Below are 26,010 nucleotides of genomic sequence, written 5' to 3' on the forward strand. Positions count from 1 at the left end.
GCGTAGTCCCGTTTGAGCGACGACGCCGGTTTAGTTGGAACAAGAGTAGCGTAGCGAACTCAGACTCTACTGTAGCTGGTAGACGTTAACAATGCCTTCGTTTCGTTTTCCTTTTCGTTCCGCTGGTCCTACGCCGCGAGGAAGTGATCTCTTCTGATAGCCCCCGGCGAAGGATCACGCTTCGAGTCGAACTTTTGTTTCAGTAATATTTGTGTTCCACCGGGACGTAGTCTGTTCCACCAGGGTACAGTTTAGTAAGACTCAGGCGCCACGATTAGACACCGTTCAATTGAGTGTTCTTTTTGTTTTCATAAACAAACTAATCCTGTTCCAGTATTGATACTAACTAAAAAAATATATATATATATATACATAATGAATGTAGAGGTGTGCTGCACACACAGACACACACACAGGCATATGATGGCGATAAATATGCATGCGTGTGTGGGCACGCACACGAGTTGTTTCGTGTGTGTATGCGCGTACACACACGGATACGTATGTGAGACGAGCCACACGCTGAATACAATTTTCGGTCCAACTGTCGCAGCTGGGCTAGAGTCGAAATTCTTAGTGTGTATCAATGTGCTTTATGTCCTTGTTCCTGTTCTTGTCCATGTCCTTTTGGATGGGTCAGGGCATGATTCGGCTGAGATTGATGGGACTGTAGAGAGGCATGCTACTTCTGCTCCAACAAAGCAACCTGTTCCCGCCCCGCGACATTCTACCAGGTCGTCCGTGAAAACAGACTTCCACCTAGATCTCAGAGACACCTCTTACACGCCGTACAGTCCCAAACACAAGGCAGCGGAGCAAACCAAGCCCCTCCACGAGGAGCAACACTCCCCGGAGAGGAGCAGCCCGAAGAGCAAAATACCGGTGAAGATAAAGAAAACCCTCGAGAACGAAACCGCCGCGAACAGAACATCATCGATCGTTGTATCTGAGACGACGAAGCTCGACAGAGAAGGTATCCAAGCGACCACAGTAAGTCCCATAAAACGCACCGATAAGACGTCCGAGGATGCGTCAGAGAAATCGTCGCACGAGAAAGAGGAACGAGAAGCAGCGGGTGTCAAAGAGACTAGTGGTTCACCAGGGTCTAAGGAGTCCGAGGAAACGCATAGATCATCGAAAACGGATGTAGCCCCATCTGTAGGTACCTTCCTCCCTGAGAAGCAAGAGGAGCTCGAGGAGTCTAGTGAGATCGTGGAAAGAACAGAGACCGTGACGATAACGGAGGATGACGGCGCGGATCCGACGAAATCGAGTAGAACCGTGACGAAAGAGACCAGGCTGATCGAGAGTCTGCCTATCGACTCGACGGTTTGCACCACGGTATCGAGGACAGAGAGGGACGCGACGAGTGAGACGGTGTCGAAGGAGATGGTGACGAGGACGGTGACGACTGTACGGTGCGTTACCACGGAGTCTATTGACGCGGAGGAAATCATGAGAACGATGACGGCCAGCGGTGGCTACGGGGACATGTCGAGCGTGATCGAGCAGGTGTCGACAAAGATCGTTAAGAGCAGCAGAGAACTGCCAGAGCCGTGGGCCCACGGCAGTCTAGCCGAGCGGTCGTTCCTTAACGACGAGAAGGCCGAGCAATGGGAGAGCCAGTTCTCCCAAGACACCTCGCCCGGCTCCGGCAACGGCGACATTTACACGAAAAACGGTAGCTCTAGGCACGATTTAAACAGCGACACTGATAGCGACGGTTCCCCGCGACCGAGAAGAAGATCATCGAGCAAGAGGCGTACGTTGGGCAGTTCCAGCGGGTCTGATGTAGCACTGCACGAAGGTGCGGAGCTGTCCCCGTTGGAGGACGACCAAGGTACCGCACTCACAGCTAACCTTCTAAGTAAGCAATGTACATATCCCCTGCTAAACCAAGTCCACCCAAGGGGCGTGTGATCGAACCCGTGAACGTCAACATACGCGCTCTATACGCTTCTGGCCGTTACCCCCCGCTTCTCTTGATGCATGCACAACCCGCACCCCCTTATCGTTTCTTTGTGTTCTGTATGTGGTCAGTGTTCAAGCCCGGCGTGTTCTCAGCTCGCAAACGGTACCGCTTCAGCGATCGCCTCGATTAGCGTATCGCCATAATCGATGGCCGCGAGCTAGCTTGCGTTGAGAAGCGAACGGTAGATCGACGGCTAATGCTAGCTGGATGAGACTAGCTGGTAGACGCGCGTTCAAAGCGCGATGGGAAATTCAAAATTTTCCGCGAATCGCTGACTCCCGACGAATCAGACTGTGTTGGCGTTCGTTGGTGAATATTAGAGATCGATGTTTCGCGGATAGAAGCAATTTGAGAGCCTAGTTGTCACGGTGGCAAGCGGGAACGTTGAGTTCGTGACTAATTTGGTGTATATTAACCGCACACGGCGTTGCATGACCGTAAGCTTGCGTAACAGTTGTATCACTTGAGGTGCATTTGCATAAGGTGGAAGGATGTTGACCGTATGAAACGATAACCACTCGCAAAGGAAAAACAAAGCTTGTGAAAGGCAGTCGTAAATCGGCGTACCTGTTTGGTTTCTCTTTTTTTTTTTTAATACTCCCGTGGATTTATTCGTTGGGGGTGAAGTATATCATAGGGTTTTGGTGATCGATTCAATGTGCTTCGTTCGAGAAAGAGACACCCCTCTACCCCCATTCTTCCCTATCGTTGGTCTTGGCTGAACGGATGAAATTGCGATCAGGGGCTTCTGGGACTAGCATACTTTTCGTTGATGTTCATTCATGGTCGGACATTTTATATGGCGTGCGAGAGTTTCTGGGACTGTATATGTTTAAAGGACACGTCGATGCCTCGGTGCACAAATATTGTATGTCCACTTTTAGCTTTCTCGAGGAAAGCAGAGTCAAACATGCAACGAGCAAAAATATTATTTTTCACATCTTTTTTCAAATTTATTAAGCAGATATAAATGTGATTTTTATACAGCATACAGATACAGTCAAGAACTATTTTTTCCGTATAAAAACTCAAATTTCACAAAAAGCGGACGTAAAATATTTGTGCATTAAGCCACCGATGTGCTTTCTGATTTCTTGAAAGGCGCGCAAGTGACATCGATGCCTTTTTTAATTGAAAAGTAGTTTCATCGCGCTCAGTGTCCCGTTTTAAATAAATACAGTCCGGAAATGTTTTTTTTTGTTATCAAACTTTACGTAGTCACGTGTACATTACACGCCAAAGTCACGAAGTAATAAAGGCGAAGCATTCAAAAGGTGACCAGGACATGTCGATTATATCGTTACACAACTGTGTCGCCCAGGAACATGAGCGCGAATTTTGTTTGCATCGACATTGTTGAACAGTTGGGTTAGTCTGTAACACACTGGCCATATTGTCCTTCATATATCCAAATTGATCAATAACAGCACACTAAAACAGCTCAGTTTACCGATTACTTTTAAACGGAAATTGTTGTCTTTGCTTCGCGAAGTTACATGTACACCTTCTCCCAAAGCTTCACAATTTGGGCTGACCTTCATTCGGAACTTACACGTAATACCAAGGAGGACTCCATTTCGTGAATAACCCGCAGGAGTTGACGCACGCGAAGTACTCCCAGCTTGCAGGCTATCGATGTTTGAAAATATGGACGGACCTTTTGCCATGTGTACATCGAACATATTAAAATCAGCCGCTGCAAAACAGCCCGTCGAGCATCGCCTCGACGGCTCCCTGCTACTTTCTTCATATTATACTTCGCCCGCTGCTCCCTTCATACTAATCACGGCGTGGGAGATACAAAATTATTCAGTCGAAGCATTTTATTAAAAAAAAAAATAAAATAAAAATACAATTGAAACGTATTAGACAGAAAATTCATAGGAGGCATAATCTTTAAGTGACAGAAACAGACAGTTCGGTACAGTCGATTTGCTCGAGCACGCGGCGAAGTACGGTTGAGGGAACGCCTAGGACGAAGACTTCCGGTAGAGCAGGCTGCGCATGTTGGATGAGCGTAGCCGCCGCTACGCTGGTGGTCCTACTAGCAATTTTTCTTACCTTGGAGCCACGAACAATCCAACGTGCCATCTACACCCTCTCTAACAATGCCCCGAGGCAAGCTGGGTACGATTTACCCTTCATTTTATTTATTTTTTTTGTGAAATACACATGTAACCCGCCCTGGCGGACACTCGATGAGATACCCCATGCCCAAAATTCCCCATCGCATCGAGATACTTGTTTTCCCTTAAGCAACTTCAATCCGACAAGCCTACGAGAAAGTCACTTTGAAACGTTCCATCTCGTTTTTCCTACTGGTTTACACATTTCGTGCGCGGCAGAAGAAATCCTGTACCCTTGGTACTCCAGCATTCATGTTCCAAATTTTGTCGCGCGTTTACTGAGAAATTAATAGAATAGTATCTTTACCTGGATAACTATTTTCGGCTATAAGTGCATTTGCAAAGTGCGCACTACCCCAGACAAAAGACACTAAGCTAAGTAGTCGAAGGAATGCAAGTAGGTATATGATTCAAAGGGAGATTTCAGGCCAATGACGATTGCGAAGGCTAGCGTTTATTTTGTGAAACGATAATTCTGTTTATTACCTAGGTACAGGCCCCGCAACGGTATATATGTATCGGGGGAAAGTGACGCGCCGTGTAATGCGATTTACGAGGCAGGTAATGGGAAGCTCGAAGCTTCCGGGAGCTACGTATGCAAGCTTTCTTTTTCTGAACACGTCTCACCCCCCCACCGTGATACCGAATGTGATGCATGACTCGATTACGATCGACACCCTCGCATGATTGCATATTTGATCTTGAGTTGTTGCCTCCCTGTAGCGTCTGTTTTACACGCCGTTGATTTAACGATCTCTTCCCCCCCCCCCCTTGATGCCGTTTCTGAACGCCTGATGCACGCCACCCAAGTGAAAACCGAGAGAAAGAGCTCGATTACTCACCTCTGATTTCATGCGTCTTCTATAGTTCACTATTTTACCCTTTCTAGCTCTTCTGACAATAAGCAACACAAGATAAAGCTAAAGTGTAGAGGGACCAACAAATCGTGTTTTTTTTTAGTCACGTTAGGATTGTTAGGCGAATCGTCATGTAAGTAGCCTTCATCTATGTACACGTGCGTGTGAACACGACACCCATTTACACCATACAATATGGCTGGGCAAGTATCAGTCACTACGAACGTGTCCATCGCTTCGAAATGTACCGCGGTACGAATCGACGCAGCTTCATCCATCCGGAATGCATCTTTTAGGATAGTCTTTTCACCCTCGGCGAGACCGATAACGCTCCGACCTCGCTGTTTAGACCTGCAAAAAAACATACACCCGCTAACGGAGGAACGGTCGCATTGGCAGCGATCGTTCGTCAAACGCACTCGAATTTCTAATCGTACGGCAAGTTCTCACCACACTCGTGGTGATCCTGGGCTCTCCTTCCGATCAGCTTTCCCTAAATTATTAATTTCGATAAAAAAAGAATTGTATCCCTCGTTCCTTTCGAGGTTTACACTGTTGGAAGTTTGATAATTACCAAAGTAGAGTTGAAGGATTACTATAATATCTTTTAATAGAATTTAGACGTTCAGTGTTCTATGCCTGAAGTGGCTAAATATTACTTTTATCGAACGTTTCTTGCAAAGTTACTCGAAGCTTACCCCCAAAGCACTTCCTTAAGCTCAGCTTTTATCAATACAAAAGATTTTGTTAAATGAAAATCTGTACGATTGCTGAGTGTACGAAAACCGATTGCCTTGAAAGGATAGGTGTTACATTTAGGAATGGCGACAATTGGAGTATTTTTTATCAAGCATTTCTGTTTGGAAGGAAAGCCTGTAAAACTGCACAAAAATGCCTGTTCCTGTACCCCGAGAAAAAGCTAATACTATCAAAACCCCCCCAGTAATACTCTGAATAATACTTGACCGTTCGTCTAACAACACTAACTGATGTAGTTAGTACGCGCCCCTTTAAACTTGTTGCCACTATACACAGGGTGTTTCAATGAGCTACGGTCAAAACCGGAGAGCGTTTTCCTCGGTCGAAAATTGTAAGTACGAATCTGTATCCTACGAACGGTAACCCTCGAACTTGCCGAGGAACTTTTTGTAACTTGCCGATTTTCTTTCCATTTCTAGTCGTTGAACGTTCAAGTGGTTTCTCCACTTCGTTGCGTCGAGATGTTGTTAGCGAATTTGTTCGCGGCCCCGAGCCGTGTAATGTCCATTTTCGTTTCGTCAAAGTTTGCTCGATATAGCGTATGTTCAGTAGCGTTTTGTTTCATGACGATTCGACTATAATTTCTTTTAGTATGTATGGTAGAATTTGCCTCGGGTTCCGACAGACCCGGCTTAGAATTTTTTTATAGAATAGACACCATTTTTACGAACGTAATTGCCACTTACGTATTTTCCACCGAAGAAACCTCCCCCTTTCAGTTTTCACCGTAGATGACCACTCTTCTGTTGTACCCGGAAAGTTTGAGTACTTATATTATCTCATGACTAACCGCTAAACGCTTTATTATTCAGTAGCTTTTATCAGCGCTTCACACGAGCTCGCTGCGTGCAGCACAGTCCTCCTCGCAAGGGAGGTTTCCTTTCGCGGTCATCTCTCGATGAAACTCGACAGACATTTCGAGTAATTGGATCGAAGAAACGTGCGCTTCACTTTCATTATCATTCGCGTTGGAATTCATTCTAAGAGAACACATCTCTTTCACCTGCAATTAGAGTGAATGCAAAGGAGACTTCAAGGCGTAACACTAAACAAAGTCAAAGTGTTTAATCACAGCATAATTTAATATCGAAGAATTTGAAGCTGTTATAATTTCAGAAATATTTTAATAACTTTTGAAGACATTCAACGTTTTACATTCCAAAGAAGTCACGCGTTCATTTTCTTTTCAGTTACTGCAGGAACACGGGGATTTTCATTGACAGTAGCGCGTTTTTCGGGCTCCGAAACCTTTCTTGCGAGAAATATTCTAAATATGCCTTAGTAATTATACTATACATGATTACGAATCATTGAATATGGACTTTCAAGCGCTGCTATTAGTGCATAGTACCTATCTCAATTACGCGCGATAAAAGGATATCCGAGAGAAAGGACAAGGGAATAAAACGAAGCCATCCCGATATAATCGTACATCGCATGCGTTGAATTCATAATCGAGGCATAGGGAGTCGAATACTGTGTAGTTTAAATATAATTTCCATGGTATATTATTCACTTCCTCTGACAAATCGTTATGGAACTAAATCGTTAGATCGGTAAAGAAACGTGGGAGATCCTACTGGTCGTGAAGGTAACCACGCGAGACATAAGGAAAAGCGGTTGCAATAGTTGGCTGATTGAGTGAAAATGCGTATACTATATATTATATATTGTATCGTCAAATATGTATAGCGATGTTGCTACTTTTTTTATATGTGTCTAGTATTTACCCCTTGTTTTGGGCATGATGTAAAATTGAGAGATATATATGTACAATTGGTACTTGTATCTATGTGAACCGCTAAGATAGTAAGATACGCATCCCCCCTGTAAACGCAGGAGCACGCATTTTTACGAATTCTCGTTTGTTACGCAGAATCTGACTTTTTGCAACATAGCGAGCCATCATTCATGGAAACGACAACGACGGAAGTGGACCCTGACACGCAGGAAAGGTAATGCGAAAAACGTGAAAAAGCAAGTACGAGCCGTAAGCATCTGGGAAGCTTTTCTATCTAAAAAGACCCAAATCCACCACTTTGCGTGTATACTTTAAAATATATACTCTCGAGTATACAGTCGTTTATTTAAAAAATTCTTCAAGTTTTTAAAAAAAAAATCCCGCAAATACTTGTGTTTTCAGACCTTACAGGTAGGCACGACCCCTTAATATTACACCAATAGAATCAAAATACATCATAGAATCATTCTACATCATCTAAGTCCTCGGGCAAAGAAGGTCTTCCGGTCTGCTGGTAGATTTGGGGAATTTTGTTGGAGAATGCGGAATAACGTTAACACCAATCCCTTCCACCCTTCATCCTCCCACTCGTCCTCATAGCAAATGCACAGCCTACAGGTGAACCTTTTTGCAGAATAACGAGAACTGTACAAGTAGTCACAACGAGCAGCGGTGCAGCCGGTGATACAGACGAATTGCGAGACTCGATGCAGAAGATCGTCGACCGATTCATGACGGAGGAGAGGCGAGAGCAGTGAAGCGCCAACGGAAGAGAATCCTTCGTCGCCTGACGACCATGGCTGAGCGGGACAAGAGAAGAACGTTTGAAGTTTAAAAGAATACTCTTTAGCGGAGGTCTCGTCTGACGCATCCTCGCGCGTCAAACGGGACGTCCTCCGCGCCCGGGGGATGCCGGAGAACCAGAATTAACGGTGGTCCCCGTTCGCGTCTGTCTGTCTATGAATGTCAATGCAAAGTATATTATTCTCGCGGTGCGCTTCTCGAAAGCAACAGGAACAAACGCATGCACGGCAATTTTACTGTATCACACTCATGGCCTACGCTTCGGATTTGCTTGCCTTTCGGTTCTACGATTAAGTTGCCTTAGGTGTTTACGTTGAATCTCGCGACCGAGTGACGTATATGTATGTCGTTGCTAGTCCGACTAGCCGGCTCCGCGCTAGTCCTCACTAAGCTAACCCGTCCATGTACAACGCCTTTCTCGTGTTGTCCAAAGCGAAAAGAGATGGTGGTGATGACAGTATGGTGGAGGACGTACGGGCCGTCAGCGCTCCGCGGAACAATGCGGCCAAGACGACGAGTGGGGTGAATGAGGTGCTCGTCCTCGAATGGAAGCTCGACCAACATTACGTCGATATACATATAAATATATTTGTAAACGGTTCACCCGGGACTGGTAGCGACAGGCGAGGCGAAGCCGAGATCTTACACCGCGAAGCTCGCCACTTGGCAGTTCGTTTCTAGCTTTAGGATGATTGTATATCTATCCGCGCGCAATTCATCGCTTTATAGGGTCAGCGACGCGACACTTGTGTCACGTTTTTTTTTGTTTTTTTTTTTAATGATAAACTGCACACAAGCACGCATACACACATGACTACACGCAGACTCTAAAAGAAATTGAATTCTCGTTGCTAGTCGAACTCGGTAGGAAGCGTCGCGAATGGAGGAGGGATGCCGGAGGGACGTTGCGGTGGCCGTGCTGCGGGGGACGATTCGAGCAGCAACGAGGAATAAATGTTTTTATGAATCGGGAGGTACAATGTAAATTTAACTTATTTAAAAGAAACGAGAAACAGAACACTATTTCCTAACAGTTTTTAATTGTATATATAATAATTTCTTAGCGTAACTTATATAAATGTACTATTATACGATTGTAATAACTGCAATATTATACCACGGATGTTTTATTTATATAGCCGAATCATTGGACGAACGTTAGACGCATAAATCTTTTAAGGATCGGGAAGGGAATGTTTATCGGCGGCTCTGTCCTTCGTGCGTTCGTGTAAATTATTATTATTACCACTATTCATTATTGATTATTATAAAACGGAGAGAAATAAAAGGAAAATTATGCAAACCGACACGGCATTCTGTAGAGGAATATGTTGTTTATATACTTTAACGACTCGAGACGCAAGTCTTAATATTTAAGCAGCATTAGCTTTCAGTGTGTAACACAGTTTTAAAAGGCACAGGAAGGAATCGTATAGTATGTATTTAAAGAGATCAAATATATATATATATACTATATATATATACATACTTTAAATAAGGTATTCTATTAATGTATAATATATTGAAGGAGATATGATTATGCATCTGAAGTTTATAAATTATTATCTATAATGACTGTTATTCTATGTTTAATAGACTTGCCTAGAGCCTATCTGACCTAAGGACCAAAGGCACAATCACACACGCATCAAAATAAAAGCATTATGGCTCCCATGTATTGTCGTAACATTTATTGTAACTCATCACGGACGTTGCGATACTGGCATTTAAATATTATCCGATCCGCCACCAGTACACGAATCTGTATTTCGAAACGGGCAAAGATACACACCGAACATCGTTTTCCCTTTTACGTAAGACGAATAGCCAATGTAACACGACGAATCTACTTGTACAATCCATCGACAGAATTTTTTTATTCACTGTCATTTCTGTCCAGTATATTAGTACGTTTTTCTACGAATCACTCTACTATCTTTACTATATCGCGTGCCACGGATGAGAAGGGATACGTAAACGATCTTTCGAGTGTCGACCACGTGACTTTACTGGCTGAACTGCGTGTTCCGCGTAACAAAAACAAAAAAAGGGAAAAGGAAGCTTGAATGTAATTGTGCTTTAGTAATCAGACTTGCGAAAGTATTCCCTAGTAATCCTATTTCATTAAAAGAATCTATTTGAACGAAGCGCTTGAATTCCTCCAGTATCTCTTATCTATGGAGTTGTAGATCTGCGGAGACTAACAGATTCTATTTCATATTAAATGTAACCCTCTCTGATTATAGATTGTAATTTCTTTGTCTATAAAATCAGCGCACATGACGGTAACGATATTCGCTGGAGAAGCTATGCCAGCGAAGGAAAGCCTTTTCTAAAAGCCAGTAATGTTACGCCATACAAAACATACAGATTTTGTAATCGCCTAAGCTTAACTCCTACTGTACTCCGAGTCCGCGGGAGCATGGTAACATAAACTTACTCAATTTCGCAGCACTGAAACGATCCGAGTAAATTTGAGAGTCCACTTGTTCGCGTCACTCTGATTTGTGCTAACGATTTTCCAATGAATGCTTGTAAATCGCTTAACGAGATATTAGGCGAAGGCATCGTGACATTCGACTTAAAATTAAGTAGGTTTACCTTATGTTACTCTCCACTAATTTTAATAGAATTAATAACATAATACTGGCGTCGTTGCAAAAGTTTATAGCGAATCGAGGATTCGCGCCCCGAGTAACTCAGTGGCTACACATTCTGATTGCATTAATCGATCTCTCGTAACAGTTATTGCTAACGCGATACGAGCCGCGCGAACTTTTCGACGCATACACGCGCGCTCGAATAAAAACGAAAAGGTATTTAACATTCAGTATCGCATCAGTGCGCTTCTAGTTCTGAACGTAATTTTCTATGCATTCTATTGGTTTCGTTTCGTGAATAACGCGTACACGCCATTCCTCTATGCTTGAACCCTCCGTAAATAATTAAAGCGTTACTTTAAAATTATAATGCCATTGTATGATGTACGACGTAAAAGATAACAGAAGGGAAGAGAGAAAGGTATGAGTTCGTCATATACTATTGTGTGATAGAGTTATCAACGACAATGTAATAAATAAACTGTTGCATCACGATGCTTGATGTACTTGTAACAGAAAAAAAAAAAAGAAAAAAAAACCATTGAGCAGTGAGACACGAAAGGGTTGAATATGTATCCGATCCCTTTATGTTTCATTTTCTTTCGTTTCGCAAAGGAGTTTCGGTGTTTTAAAGACAATTCGGAGCAGTTTAGTGGTGTTACATAGTTTTATTCGTTATTAACAGAGTTGACGTTAGTTTCATTTAGTACACATTCATGGAATCAATGTTTTATACAGAAGTTAATATAGTTCGAATGCCGAAGACAAGTGTTTGTATTTATAAATCATCGTATAACAAAGGTTGAACCGTAATTTAATTTTACAAATAATTTGCTTCTTGAAAGTGAACGTAGGTTTTGAACACGCAGCATTTCTTACTACAAGGATCGCTGTTTCGTTTTAAATGGATAAACGTCGATATCGATATATGCAGTAGAACCTCGATGATCCGAACATCGGAGAACTGAATTTCAGTTAACCCGAACTTAAACCGCAGTCTGTTTGCTTCGAAGATGTTTTCTGAAAAAATTAACACTTGCGTCGTTCCTTTCGTAGATTAACTTTTTATTTCTGTGCCAGCATGCGTGAAATTGCAAGCCAGTTTAGGGTCCCACTTACCTCGGATCATCGAGGTTCAATCGTATTGCCATTGAGAATTAATCATTCGGATCTTACAATTACACTGAACCGTCCTTGAAATATAACTACACAAAGGATTTTTCGGAGCAATGTTGCGCGCGTCTTGTAATCGATGACACAATGATACACTCGAATTTATGCAGAAGTAATCGTTGCAATGTACGGTGGCCATTACTTCCCCCCCCCCCCCCGTTTAAAATTGCCGCGATGAACTGTATGCGTCGTAATTTGGTATGAAAGGAAGAAACTATACAAAAGGACACTGCTACAAGGACGATGTAGTGATACTATACATAAATACATGACTATCCGTGTCTTACGTAACTTGCTGAAATAGCAAATTACAATTAAAAATTCTGTCCTGAATCGATATGTTGCTGTAGATTTTATTTTCAGACACGTTCAAACGGAAACGTGATGCCCGTCGAAAGTGGGGTATTGTTTTCAATTTCTTGTCACGAAGAAATAAAAGTAAAACTTACTAATCCTGACCATTCAGGATCCAATAATTCTGGATTGGAACAAAATATTAGACAGGCAACTGGAAATTTATTTATAGATACAGGAAATTGACTACTTATGTCAAAAGAATTTCATTATCTCCATTGCGCGGCGAACAATAGCGTTTTGTAAAACAAAAGGTGTCTCCATGCACTTTTGTACCGTACCTTTTTAGTATTATTATAACGAAGGTCATCAGATCTGTAATGGAAGAAAGTTTATTTGACTTTCGATCGGTGGCAAGGAATAAGTAACGGGATTCTAAAATTTTTAATGTCTCCGAATGGCAGAAGCTTAGAAGGAAGAATTTCTTTGAAAATATGAAAACTCACATTGTCGACGTCATCTTCATCATCGTCGCTAATTTCATCACCGAACTCGATATCTTCATCAAAGCCATCCTCGACAAAGGTGACAGTGTCGTTGATACGCACTATAAGAAATGTTAAATCAGTAGAGATCAGAGCCATACAAATTCTGCCAGGAATGAAATTGCTCACCGGTTTCTGGGAATTCGCCATAAGTTTTCAAATTACGCGCCTCGTCGGATGTGTATTTTAATATAACATCTGCTTTCGCATCCTGATAATCCCTCAAACCGATCAATATGATATCTCCCTGGTTGATCCATACCTTTTTTCTCAACTTCCCACGAATGTGGCACAACCGTTTTACACCATCGAAGCACATCGCCTCTAACCTACCGTTGCCAAGCATTTTTGTGACTTGTGCGTACTCTGAGACGAGAAATCAGAAAGAAATTAAGTATACTAATATTCGTAGTTACACACAGTTAAATATAGATTTCTCTGTTCATTCGAAGCACTATTTATCCCTCATTAAATAATATAGGCTGTGACACTCAATATTATGCAACAAAATTGGCGAAGCCCAAACGAGAAAATCAGACACACGATTACATTTAACGGCGCCGTCGGATATTACCTTGTCCATCTTCTTTGAAAACCAATTCTCTTTTCTCCGTTTCATTCTCGTTTTTACCCCTCCTCCTGTTTTTACCTCCCTTTCCTGCGGAACAATAAATCCGTCGGTCATTACGAATATTTTTCAGAGGGAAGGCATTAACGGGGAGAAATTTGCAACTTTCTGTTACGGTGTCTACTCGACTATTTCGGGAGCAAGGTTGACATTAGCAGGTTAGAACAAACTAACCACATTGCACATTGGGAATTGCACGATCCTCCGTGCGGATATTTGCACGATTCTCGCGAACGGAGGTAAGCGCGGTAGGATAGAGTGGTTTACTAACCCTTATTCTTCGGCATGTCGACCTGTTGAAGAGCACTCGATTCGCAGGCCCACGAGAAATACGGACAACGAGGGAGATTATCACGCACGAGACAGTCAAAGTGAGTCAAAACGAGCTTTGCACCACTGAACACCTCATGGAAGAGACGCACATTGACAAAGAATGTCAAGTAAGCGAGGTTCAAACCTGTTTTCTTTCTAATATGGCCAAAGCGATAAAAGTCCCCATTCTGAATATTACTTTTACAATTTTTGCAACCGTGTGAATGTGAGATACGGCGCGGGGTTTGTCAAAGTTTAGATAACTATTTGATTAATTTATCGGTGACAAGTGCAAACAGAAATATTTAATCGCGTTTGTTACTGGAGGTCTAGAGAATTTTTCGATGCTTTTGATTGTTGGTAGTACTAGGGAAATGTATGTAGTTTTAGACGTGATTAGAGGACTTCGTAGGGTTCTTAGATTCTCGCTGGTCGTCAAGTCTTTGAATTATTACATAAATAGGAGAATATTTTGTTTGTGTGGTGTTTGAATTGTTTCAACTCTTAATCTTTGTCATTTGCAATTGAATGGCTCTATCAGTTTTCTTATAAGGCGAATGTATTTCTCGCCACCTCAGTTTTAACCAGTCCACGGGTGTGTTCCGTTTCGCGCATTGAGTGCATAGACTGCAGGCAATGGTGATTGGTGGTTCACACGCTAAGTGAATAGACTGCACCACCTAATTCGTAGAATTCCCCTAGAATCCTCCAACTTCTAGCGCATGATGCGCGCAGCAACTACTATAAATCGAACGAGGGGCAGCCAATGCACATAATGCGAGCATGCGTATTTGTCCGTTTACGTGCCCTTTTGTATTTCGAATTCGAATACTCCAAATACGTAGGGTAAAGTAGCCGAATATGAGACCCATTTCTTAAAAACATTATAACTCTTGACTGAGAAAACTTTTATTAAAATTCGATACACGTTTTAAAAGTAGAATATGTATTCACACATAGCTCTGTATTTGTTGTCATTGTAGTGAAATTATAGACTGACGTCAGAAAAGCTCGATATGTAGTACTCGAATGATTCCAATGTAGCACGCGGGTACGTATTTCAAAGCGTACGTAAAGAGACAAATACGCATGCGCGACTAACTATGCAGTCTATGCACGATAAAGAAGCGGCCGCGCCTCGAGGCACAACCCTCCTGTTCTTTTTCATGTACGCGCAATTGCTTTCGTTTTTTTTTTTTTGGCAAGGACGTAGGCATCGCTCGTCTTCCTTGCACTCGTCTACGACTTATTCCGTCCTTCTTGCACTCGTCTAAGACTACGTTCTCCTTTATCTCCACCTAGCTGTTCCCACCTTCTTTCCCTACAATCCCCCGAGCAGCGAGAAAAAAAAACAACTCGCCTGGGGCTCACTTCTTTCCTCCTCGCCCTGCGTAAACAACCCGGTTCGTCCTCCTCGCACGCACGTACATCTCCGCTCTCCTTCCTTGCATACGTCCAATTAAAATTGAGATTTGGGGTAAATGAAAAATTACGTATCCCTTCAGCGTTTAACAGCATATTTGCGGGAGAAAAATAATCGGAGCTTAGGAAATGGTCTTTATTAGTTGCATAAAAGTACCTAGACTAATGTTTAGTGATAAGAACGAGTGAAATAATAGAGGGCATATTTTGTCGTAAAAATTTTATTCAACAACTGGAAGGAACAACAACCTTTTATTACAACCATTGCATTTTGGTACGTGAATCTACGTTAACGTAAAAAGTATTGTAAGATTTCTAGGAAATGTGTGAGTCTGTAATATTTTTATCGTAACTTTGGGGAAAACTCAAAGTCAGGCGAGAAGTGTTAGTAACTACTCTTTAGTATGGGAATAAATAATGGTACATTTCATGTATCCAAAGAACAGCTTTTCGCAGGCCAATAATTGGGCTCGAATTACAGATAGTGCAATACTTCTTTCCATACTATAAAGTCAGACAATTTCCTAAAATTAAATATTCAGACCCTGTTCAGACTCTCCGATGCTTCCTTCGCATCAAAGTTCCGCGTTCATCGCCCCTTATCATGTAATTTGCAAACTTTCCGAGGCACTGGCTAGAAATAAAGTTTCGAACCTACGGCGTATCAATAACAATATCTTATCCAATACTGTAAACTGTACGAATGTTGCTTACGATAACTGCGGAAGCGTTCCCGTTTCCATAGTATCATTACATATCTACTATAATGATACGTTATAAGTTTTTTTAGCTAATTATGACGAACGTTGTCTTTGCCGTTATCTGTCCTTAAAATTGCGCCTGCAATTTCATAGAACTCCTTCAATGTCGACACATTTGCTCGTAAATTATTGAGAACTGCATACTGATAATATTTGCAAACGGATTCATTGTGTGAAATTAACACTAAAACAATTGCAGAACTGTGAGATCGCGATACGATGCTGAAAATTCTGAAACCTCATATAAATACAAAATAAATATGCATTGTTGGTGTCGGGATATGTTAGACTGGTCCGAAGAGCTCCACGTTTATCTTGCCATAAATAAATTTCGCTTATTTTACAATTTATGTAACTAGAACGGCTACCGTTGAAGATACGCTTGTAGTGGATTCTCGATTGTGCACGCCCCTTTTCTCTCGGTTGCATAAAATGGTAGTTTGTTGTAATAGCCTGACGACCAAACATTGAATTCCATAGCGCAAGCACATTCCATGATGAAACCGTGGCCTGAAACATAGCCTGTGTTACGATACATGTCATTGTTGATTACTGCAGTTGATTCCTGTCAGGGCCTGATCAGAGTTTTGAAAAATTATTGAATAAAAAATTATTCGTTATTCTCGAATATCTTTATTTCATTCGAAATTTTTATTCCAATAATGCCCAACTCTGGGCCCGATCTAGGGCGGCAAATATGCGGGCGACAAAATTGGTGGAAAGAGAAAATTAAAATTAATAAAAAAGTAAAACTTTTTGAATATGCGGTAAAAAATAGGTAATACATGTTTGAACTTAGTATAAAGATTATAAATTGTTTTTAAAACACCCATATAATTACCAATAAACTAGGGAAAGGTGCCATTTTTACAAAAGGCTTTTGTTATTCAACAAATAGACAAAATTTCACTCACTGTCAGAAGTTATATTTTAAAATAATTATTTATAATCTCTATATGTATAAAACGGAAAGTATTATTGTGTCTGTACGCGGTAAACTCGGAAACTACTCAACCAATTCTGCTGCAGTTTTCACAGATTTGTAGAAACAGCATTTGGGAAGGTTTTAGGCTATATACCATCTGGATATTACTAAATAGGACTGAGTAACAAGCGAAATAGTGAAGCGAGGCAGATAAATCTTACGTGGTGTTCACCGCGGTGCGCGCAAGAGATGCGCATACGGTTTCCCGTAAAGTGGTGGGGATCACGTTCTGTGTTGCCAGATCGGGGGCGGGTTCCCTCGAGAATTTCCCCCACCTCGCGCACACTACGGCGGAGCAGCGTGTCCGTGAGCTCGGCGCTTCGGAGTCCAACTCACGGACACGCAGCTCCGGCATAGTGTGCGCGAGGAGGGGGAAATTCTCGAGGGAACCCGTCCCCGATCTGGCATCACAGATCACGGTTGCCAGGAGTATGTACAGACCACGTGGTGCGGGCAGCAGGGGGGGGGGAGTCGGATTAGTATGTATAACTCTATGCAACCGAGGATTCCCCCTCCACCACTCCCCTCCCCGCGTTCGTGGTCCGTACATACATACTCCTGGCAAGTATTTTGAATAAAATATTGATTGGTATTGAAATATTTATTTCTGCAAAAATATATCTGCTTAATATTATTATCTTCTGTGTTTCTTCCAATGATGAATCTTTTATTCAATTTAAATCCGATTGTTTATCGTTGTTATAATTGGCGCAATTTTCGTATATCATTAGTTTTGTAGAGCTAAGTATAGCACATTAATAAATTTACGACAGTTTCTTTTTGTTCGTCTGCGCACGCGCTTATACTTGGTGCACTTTTTTGTACCTTTTTTTTAAAAAGATAATCTTGTGGGGATATTAAGATTTACAGTGAACAAACCGACGCACAGTGGTTCCAAGTAACTATTTGTGGGTAATATTCCTTACCTCAGTGAATTCTCAACAGATTTCTATCTTTCTTTCTCGTTTCGTCGGGAATTAAATGTGCCAAAATGTCGCACAGTAGCTTTCAAATTTTTCTTCAGGGATCAAAGAAAACTAAAAAAAAATCTGAACTCTTGGTTCCGAAGCAACGAGTTTATAGAACAGTTTTGTGAATTTAACGTTCTTTTCTGTTTGTTTCTGTAGTGTTTATCGACTATTCCTAACTTCAGCACTATATTTAGAGCGAAGTTAACTGGCCGTTTAAGGCCCACGGCCATTAAGTTAAGGCCACACCATTTTACCTATCGCGTATCCGCATATTTTCACGAAGACGGGAGTAATCTTAAGTAGCTAATTAATTCTGTTCTAACAATAATTATTGTACAATTGCAGTTTCATACCTGAATGGTCGTCAGTCTCCGACTGTCACAATAGTTTTATGTTACTCGGACAGCCGTGGTTCATTCTGTACTCCACGTAAAGCATCCCAGTATTGTGCCAATAATAAAGGGCCAGCACCACGAGTGCGTGCCACCACTGGTGAGAGGAACCGATATAATCCACCCATCCTTTAACACAATGAAATTCAATTAACACATCGCGCTATGCATCAACAGTTCTACATATTGTTAAATAACACGAGAGCAAAGAAAAAGAGTGCTTCGCCAGCGGCTGATCAGCGCGAAAAGTGCTGAGCACGGCCAGTGCTTGGAAAGATATTTATCTAAGAAGTACCACGTGCTGTTGGCGAATCAGGGGTTTAGAATCTACCTGAAAAATCGTCAACGATCGGCATTGGTCGGGAAAGAAACGCGAGCACACGATACGGCTGATACGACACGAACGAGCTCCTTGATTTTTATCTGTCTTGTTACTTTAAAACAGCAATTACCTGGGTAAAAGCGTTCCGGTATTTTGCTGAGATAAATGGCAAACGCTGCGCCGCTAATAATGTACATTCCGAGCACCCTTGGGAGTAACATTCTAACGATCGGGTTGTCCATGCCACCCATAGCAATGCTCCAATGCAGCGTTGGCAGCACTCCATAAGCCGCCCATGCGACGAAAACCACCAGCTTCACGTTCCCATTAACATTCAGTTTCGGTATTTGCAGTACCATCGCGAATACAAAAATTGCCAGCACGGTTATTAGATAAAACCTCTGTAATTCCTGTGGGCAGGCCATGGGTCTATTATTATCGACGATCGTAAATAATTTATGGATTAATGTGGATGACGCCGGGAAGTCGGGTTCGGGATAATGTACAGAACGTTCCTGAGGTAATGGTCGAAATCTTTGCAATTCCATTCGTACGTTTTATTCGCCATTATGGTGGCGAGTGGAATACATTGCTAGCTTTTGAAGCCATGGTTTGGGAACAGTCTATGCAGTTTGGTGATGACAAGTAGAAATGGGAAATGCATTGTGCTCACCGTGTGACACCAAAACGCGTAGTACACTCCAGACATGTAGATCGACAGGAGGCTCAGCGCGATGCCGAACAAATCGAACGATAAATAACACCAGTAATCTTTTTCACTTCGGCAGGAGAATGTGTGGTATACCGAAGACAATACCATGCATGCCTGTAACACAGAATTTCGTTGTTCCTCTATAAAAATACTATGATTAATAAAAGATGTGATTTTATGTCATTTTTATAATCTAATTGTCAAGTTTTATGAGGAACTTGTGCGGAAATTGTTTTTTAAACCTTCGAATGTCTCCCAGGTTTCAAAAGTGCTGAAACGTAGTTTCTCGATCTTCACAATTTAATAAATTCAAACATTTTTTCGCACAAAAGCAATTTGTATTTCTCAAATACAGTAAATTCTCGTTATAGGCTCACGCTCGGGGCTGGCGGTGAGCTTACAACGCATAGCGTCGGTTATTCCGAGCCGAAGGATTCCAAGAAATGGTGGGGGTAGCCGACCGAGCATACAACGCATAATCGAAATGAGTTTATAACGAAAATTTAATGTACTCTACCACTAACAACTTTCCTATTTTTGGTTATGTATTTTTTACCACTATTTCTCCTAATTTTTCTCATATTTTCAGCATCATTAAGTATATTCCCGGTTTTCTATTTTTTTTTTTCTTTTCTTACACCACATCCAAGGTTAATACACAATGCAAAAATATGTAATTATTTTCTTTCTCACAAATTACTTGCAGAGAATAAATGACTTTCACACTACTATCGGCTATTTTGCATCAATTCTGTTATAATATAGAAATATAAATCAATATAACATAAAATAAGAGGAATCTCAATTTTTGGGGGTTTTGGACTTACGCCACTTTCATAATCATCGGCACGAATATACAAAGAAACAGATTCACTTGAATTGTTAAGATTTATCTAGCATTGTTTTATTTTACCTGAAAGCAGATCAACAGAAGAGCTACGATTATTTTGTCGCCCAGGGGTGCATGAATATTCAGTAGACAAAGATCGTATAGAGTCAGACCGAAGAATAGCATCCATCCAAATATGTGACTCCATATGTTCACTGTCTCGTTCGTCCACCAGAATATACTGAAACGAAGGATTGATTATCGAGGCTTTATTTTCTCGAGGGCAATAGAAATTTGTAGTTTTTTTTTATTTTATCGAACAGTGTGCTCTACAAACCTTTCGATACATAATTTTGTCGTAAGGTATCCTCGATATCCATGAAGGATGTAGGGATTGTGTTGAAGATATTCAGGAGCTTCTTCAAAAGAAAGAAGTCTCCTCATTTTTTCTTCATCCTCGAGTGTTAGTTTACCTTTGAGAGGCGAGTCCTCCAGCTTTTTGGAGGCGCTGCCATATACCTAAAAGGAGATTAAAGTGTCACTAACTCAAAAAGCAGACTTTCTGCTTTTCACTTCTATACAATCCTCAAAATATTTCAATGCGATTCACACGTAACGTGAATACGTGTCCATATGGATATGTAAAGTAAATTAGTACTATGCAGCACTTATGCAAATGGAGCTGGCAGAAGGTTAAACTTAAGTACGTGTTGCATTATGATGAATTTCACCGCATATGGTTTCCTAAAGTAAAGGAAAAAAATTTCGAAGATTCCTAATCCTAATAATTGATTATATTAATTTCTAAAATAATTCTAATTGACGACGTTATAGCAAGGTGCAGCTCCATCTTTACCAACTTCAAGTAAATTAGATAAAATTGTTATAAAAGTATCATGCACACCAACGGGCGACTAATTTTGCGCAGCGTGATGCATAACTCCTATATTTAGTATTAAAAATTAAAAAAAAAAACTATGGCTTCCTCAAAGATGCATGAAAATACGGTCCAAATTTCAGATGAATCAAATCGTTAAGTTGCTTAAAAAAAAATCCCCAATTTTGCTATATTTTTAGCCCAAAAAATAGAATTCTCCCTTAACAGTACTCAGACTATTATTATTTCTATCAGTCTCTCCTATAATACGTGCAGCCAATTAAATATTTCCGTTCCTAAGCAGTATGTTTATGAACGTTCACGTGATGTAGAGATTTCCAAGCGGTTCGACGGCCGCACCACCTATAATTATATCGCACAAATGACTGCAGGATGCAGTAGCGAAGGTTCAGAGACTATCTCAAGAGATACGAAAGCTGCGAAGTAGGGCACAACGGGACTTGCCTTTCATCTGAGTGTGTCAAGTTTATACCACGGGCTTTCTTCTCCTCCTTTTCATGTCTTTCGCTAGCGAAATCGATTTTTCACTTCGGCACACCAGTTCCACGTACCAGCACTACAGCCTCCTCCATCCGTGACAAGTATAATCGCGGGTGGCTCGAGAACCATCATTACAGTAATAGCACTGCGCGCATAGGATGGTAAATGGCAAATTGTCGTCAATAAAAAAAGATACCCTCTATCCTATCCACCATTCCACAATAGATGTTATTCCTTTCTAATTTAAAAAATTCAAAGGCGAATTCACGTGCCGCCACAGATCTTCATCGAAAAGTGAAATTCAATGGAAATTAATAGAGGAATAAATATTCAACGTAATCGAAACATTATTTCAATCTACCCATATTCAATTGAAATAATCCATCTTTCCTTAACACAACACTTGGTTACCAGCTTTAGAAATTTGTATCTTTCTGACACTCGCGTTAATAGAAAATCAAATGAGAAGCGAAGAATTTCTGATTTCAATCAACAGCCTACATATTCACGAAACCTCATCGCCGTCTGCTTTACTTATTAAAGGAGAAGTTTCAAATACTACACCGAAATGGAAAGAAAACCAGCAAGCTGACTGAATGCGCTGCCGCGTGATCTAATAGTAATTATCCACCACCCTGAGTGAAAGTCTCGGTGCAAATATGCACGCGTGCATTCGGGATTTTCATGAAACCGACCGAGGTATAAGAGTCAACGCTCCCTCGTTTCGCTTCCGGAATTGTACCGCGAGCATTAATGTTGGAGCGCGAATTTTACCTCGCCACTGAGCAGCTTGATCGTCTCCTGGGTGAAGTCAGGCTTTGGTTGTTTCTCATGATTGTTGTTGTGCGACTGGTCATCGTCGGGCTGCTTTTCACTTTGCTCGCTCACTTGTTCCACGCCCGCCAGTAGTTTCATCATCAGAGAGGTTCGAGTGTCTCGTTTCCAGCCTGCAAGTGAGAAATTAACACTTGGGTAAGATGCTGGAAGTGTAAAGTTTCAGCTGGGAGCAGCCGGTAACAGTGGCGTGGAATTGCCGTTAGTAATCTTAACTTTGGCACTTTTTATTCGTCTCGAGGGTTTTTACTCCTCAGCCTGCCCCATCTGCTCGATTGTTAATTCGCTTTATAATTATCATGCACGACCCGCTGGAATTAATTACGTATAGAATGACGTAGACGTTCCCGAGATATTGTTAACCTTGTTAACGAATCGCGTAATTACGACACGATTTTTGACCTACTGTACTCAATTTATGGAAGCAACACGGCGCGAAGCAAATCGCCTGCGTAACAGAGCGCGAATGTGTTTATTGCTTAGAGGAAAAAATTCGACAGTAATTTATTTGACAGTACTGTAGAAGAAGCGCAGTATATTTGAAATACCAGCTTGTTTAAGACGAATACAAAATTACGGCAGAGGATGGGAAGAAATAAAACTGCCTTTATATTCCAAACTCTCAGTAATAATAAAAAACAAAAAGTAGCTGAAACTTTAAAAAATAACAGGAAGTCTCGATTTCGTTAAGGTGCAGATAATTTGGAATACCATTTCAATTTACCTTCACTTTATAAACTAAAAAGAAACGTGCAAATAATAAAATTATTTTTTTTATGATCTAATTAGGCTAAAAAATCACAATGTAGGAACAGTCTTAGGTAAATATAAATGGACAGCGCTGAATCAAACCGGTGCGGCGGTATCCGTTACGCCGGTTACGCGTGAAACAGAAGCATCGCTAAGATTTGGAATATTGAAAATTACGTTCACCTCAAAATTTATATAAAATAATTTCACACTTTCTCTCGATTCCTGTCACTTCACAGAGAGGATGTTTTCCTTTCGAATAGAGAAACAGAGCTAGTCTATCTCTCATAAGAAATGAGCCCCTCGTATATGTTAATTCTGACTTTCAGTGCAATGCAAACATTGACATGTTTGAAGTCGGTAAATGAATGAATAATGCATAGAGTTAAAAACTAACGTGTCGTAAAAAGTACTCTATTTTTCCACAACACTTTTTTTTATCACATTTGTCCGTAAAGTACCTACTATATTTATCTGAACAAAACTTGGCAACCCTAAAATTTGAGTCGACGGAGTGGAGCCACAAGGAGGCCACGCATAATACAAAACCACAACGTAAAAATTAATTTTGCACTCGAAATGCCCTTTCAAAAAATTCTTGGAGTCTCATGCACAGTCGTACGCAGGTAGACACTATATGTATCTTCCTTCGACACAACCCCTTTCCTCACGCGACTGTCTCGAAAAACAGAACTCCCAGGAAGCCGGGGAAAGATAAAAAGACGTCATAAAATAAATTATCGTTACTTGTGTCGGCACGCTACGGAACTGAATTAGAATTCTGTGCCACAGAGACGGAACTCGTTAAACGCCGGGCGTGTACAATTTTAATGAGAAAATTATAAAGGTGCGTAAACGAACGGGATGTTATGTTTAAAGATCTGTTCGTTGCAACAGTAGTTCAGGGAAAAGTTCGTCGCGTGCAGGGGAAAGAAACCGCGACTAGTATTCCATCTTCCTGTTCGCCGTAAACGCGAATGTGTTTTGATCGTGAATCCGTAAAACGCGGCCAGTTAAATAATTTTCGTGGAATCGAGGCTCGGGACGGTCCGTGGCTATCTGTTCCGTTTCTTTCCAGGCTGTTCACTCTCTCCTGTACCCTGAACGATCTTTCACGTTTAATCTACGAGAAAGTTGAAGGCGCTCTTCGGAACCTGTTGAGACTGCGTTTCCGTTCGCAGAAAACCGTGGTCGACCGCTCTCTAATCTTAGCTCGAAAGAATTTTTCAAGAGATCCTGTAATCATTCACCTAGGAAGACCTGGGAGCATCCTCGTTCCAACAATAAGTACGTCCTGATAATTTCCATCGAAGTGAATCGCCGCCGTAAACAATCATTAGCAGCGCTCGATTAGCAAACGCATTGAATTGAAAGCCACCGGCTGAAATTCTCCCACCGAAGCTGCCTTTACGCAATGATCCACTTACGTCCGCATTAATAAACATGAAATTCGTAAAGCGCACGCAAACAAGAAGATCGGAGCCCTGCCTCGCGATTGGCAGGTACCAAGAAAGTGCGATGAAAATAAAATGGGGAGAACACAACTCGCCTCGTTAATACTGATAGCTATTGTCCAGGCGAGTTCGTTTTCCACGTGCTCGTGGTTTCTTTGTAGCCGAATGATTGGTATAAAGTGCAGTAATCGAGCAGCCACCGGCGAACAATGGGCAGGAAAGTGTTATTAACGAAAGCTGCCACGTTGCGCCTAGTTCTGTGACACAATGCGATACGCCAGTGGTAACTGTCGGTCAAGAGTCAGACGAGGTCGTAGATTTTGCAGACGCGACAGCGTGTTTTCTCGCTGGTAAACACCACTGTGCGCAAACGCCGGTGGCATTTTTCTTCCGCGACTATTCGCATCGCTTTATTTAACACTAATCCTACCGCGACCGGTCAAACGACCGTTTTTTAAATTTTCGACTAAAACTTCCTATATACAACGTAACTGAATCGCGTTTAAACTTCGCGACTTTCCCTTAAATATACGTATACGTACACGATAAAAGAAACGAAAAAGCTGAATAAAAGAAACGAAACAGCTGAATAAGAGAAACTATATTTTTATACTGTCAAATTGGCTATTATTTTCATTCTGTATTAAAAAATATAAGTTGCGCGAAAGACTGGTCATTTAATCGGTCGCGTTAGGAGTAGGTAAACGCGAAGTGTCGGCAGGAATAGTGTTAAGCTTCCGTAATCGTAAATGTCTCCGATTAGAGTTACTTTGGCTTTACTTACCCAGTTGCTCCGGGGGGTGTCGTTTCCGCGCAGAGATACTGGGATTAGCCGTCCCCCGTTTTTTCGAAAACGTCGCGGCGAAGGAAGAGGAAGTCCAGTCGATGGTCGATTTATCGATGCATCCTACCAACGGTCGCGTGTGCACCGAGCGTCACCTTGCCCTCGTCGACCGCCGAACGTGCCGAGAACAGTACTGACACTGAATGAGCCGCACCGCGGCCAGACAAGTCCAAGCGCCGCTCGATAGATCGAAACACGTCCTCGCGCTGCGGGCTAGCGATGGGCTCGAGTCATTGACTTTCGTTAACGTTGACAGGAAATATCGTTTACGTCAGGGTTTCCGCTTTGTCGGGAATTAATTTCGAGTACTCGCTCGTGCGCTGGCAGAAGTTAGAAGCTACTGCCTCTAAAAACGATTCCGCGTGGCTTTCGTACAGACCTTCGAAGTTTTGCACGGCTCTAGAGGAAATTATACTCGCTCGTGTTCGGTAGGAGGTTGAACGTTGTTGCCTGTATAGTCACTTTTCAGTCTGGTATGCTGGGTGAGTTTATTGAGTTAAGTTTCAGGGGTTTACAGGTACTTTAAGGGAATTAAATCGATTTAC

The 26,010-nt window shown here is 41.7% G+C and overlaps 3 protein-coding genes across 28 annotated transcripts in view; 1 reads left to right on the top strand and 2 right to left on the bottom strand.

The window, feature by feature from the left end:
• The window catches only part of LOC143371589 (uncharacterized), an 86,055-nt gene extending 74,635 nt beyond the window's left edge, over positions 1–11,420 (top strand). For 15 of the 25 annotated variants that reach the window (XR_013086053.1, XR_013086052.1, XR_013086051.1 and 12 more), the window contains 4 exons: positions 641–1,867; positions 3,874–4,099; positions 7,591–7,669; positions 8,090–8,160. Coding sequence is in view for 4 of the 25 variants with exons in the window: in XM_076816901.1 (XP_076673016.1) it covers positions 641–1,867; positions 7,591–7,669; positions 8,090–8,213 (1,430 nt within the window). In the remaining 21 variants the exon portion in view is untranslated. Of the gene's footprint in view, positions 1–640; positions 1,868–3,873; positions 4,100–4,987; positions 5,089–7,590; positions 7,670–8,089 lie in introns of all 25 variants that reach the window. The other 10 variants (XM_076816904.1, XM_076816905.1, XR_013086054.1 and 7 more) reach the window with 9 other exon arrangements.
• Positions 11,421–12,528: 1,108 nt separating this feature from the next.
• On the bottom strand, positions 12,529–13,940 carry Eif1a (eukaryotic translation initiation factor 1A). Its single transcript, XM_076816938.1, has 5 exons — positions 13,771–13,940; positions 13,446–13,529; positions 13,001–13,237; positions 12,833–12,933; positions 12,529–12,701 (listed from the first exon to the last, which is right to left on the bottom strand). Exons 1-5 carry the CDS (start codon positions 13,784–13,786, stop codon positions 12,696–12,698), a joined length of 444 nt encoding a protein of 147 aa, XP_076673053.1. The 5' UTR covers positions 13,787–13,940; the 3' UTR covers positions 12,529–12,695.
• Positions 13,941–15,438: 1,498 nt separating this feature from the next.
• On the bottom strand, positions 15,439–25,695 carry LOC143371597 (progestin and adipoQ receptor family member 3). Of its 2 annotated transcripts, XM_076816931.1 has the most exons (8): positions 25,406–25,686; positions 22,358–22,530; positions 20,543–20,724; positions 20,290–20,446; positions 19,338–19,490; positions 18,795–19,074; positions 18,304–18,471; positions 16,288–16,504 (listed from the first exon to the last, which is right to left on the bottom strand). In XM_076816931.1, exons 2-7 carry the CDS (start codon positions 22,499–22,501, stop codon positions 18,329–18,331), a joined length of 1,059 nt encoding a protein of 352 aa, XP_076673046.1. In that variant the 5' UTR covers positions 22,502–22,530; positions 25,406–25,686; the 3' UTR covers positions 16,288–16,504; positions 18,304–18,328. The 2 variants fall into 2 exon arrangements, with proteins under 2 accessions (XP_076673045.1, XP_076673046.1); XM_076816930.1 differs by lacking the exon at positions 18,304–18,471 and having other exon boundaries at positions 15,439–16,504; positions 25,406–25,695.
• Positions 25,696–26,010: the final 315 nt, after the last annotated feature.

Source organism: Andrena cerasifolii, chromosome 7 (genome assembly GCF_050908995.1).
Source record: "Andrena cerasifolii isolate SP2316 chromosome 7, iyAndCera1_principal, whole genome shotgun sequence".
Taxonomy (NCBI): Eukaryota; Metazoa; Arthropoda; class Insecta; order Hymenoptera; family Andrenidae; genus Andrena; species Andrena cerasifolii.

Excerpts from the sequence above, each read along its gene's own strand:
- LOC143371597 (XM_076816930.1), bottom strand. The coding sequence starts at position 22,501 with ATGATGAAACTACTGGCGGGCGTGGAACAAGTGAGCGAGCAAAGTGAA. Across the intron at positions 20,447-20,542 it reads ACAAAATTATGTATCGAAAG|TATATTCTGGTGGACGAACG; the intron begins GTTTGTAGAGCA and ends CCTTCGTTTCAG. Across the intron at positions 16,505-18,794 it reads ACCGGAACGCTTTTACCCAG|GCCACGGTTTCATCATGGAA; the intron begins GTAATTGCTGTT and ends GCTATGTTTCAG.
- Eif1a (XM_076816938.1), bottom strand. Across the intron at positions 13,238-13,445 it reads TTTCAAAGAAGATGGACAAG|AGTACGCACAAGTCACAAAA; the intron begins GTAATATCCGAC and ends TTCTCGTCTCAG. Across the intron at positions 12,934-13,000 it reads TGGCGAATTCCCAGAAACCG|TGCGTATCAACGACACTGTC; the intron begins GTGAGCAATTTC and ends CATTTCTTATAG.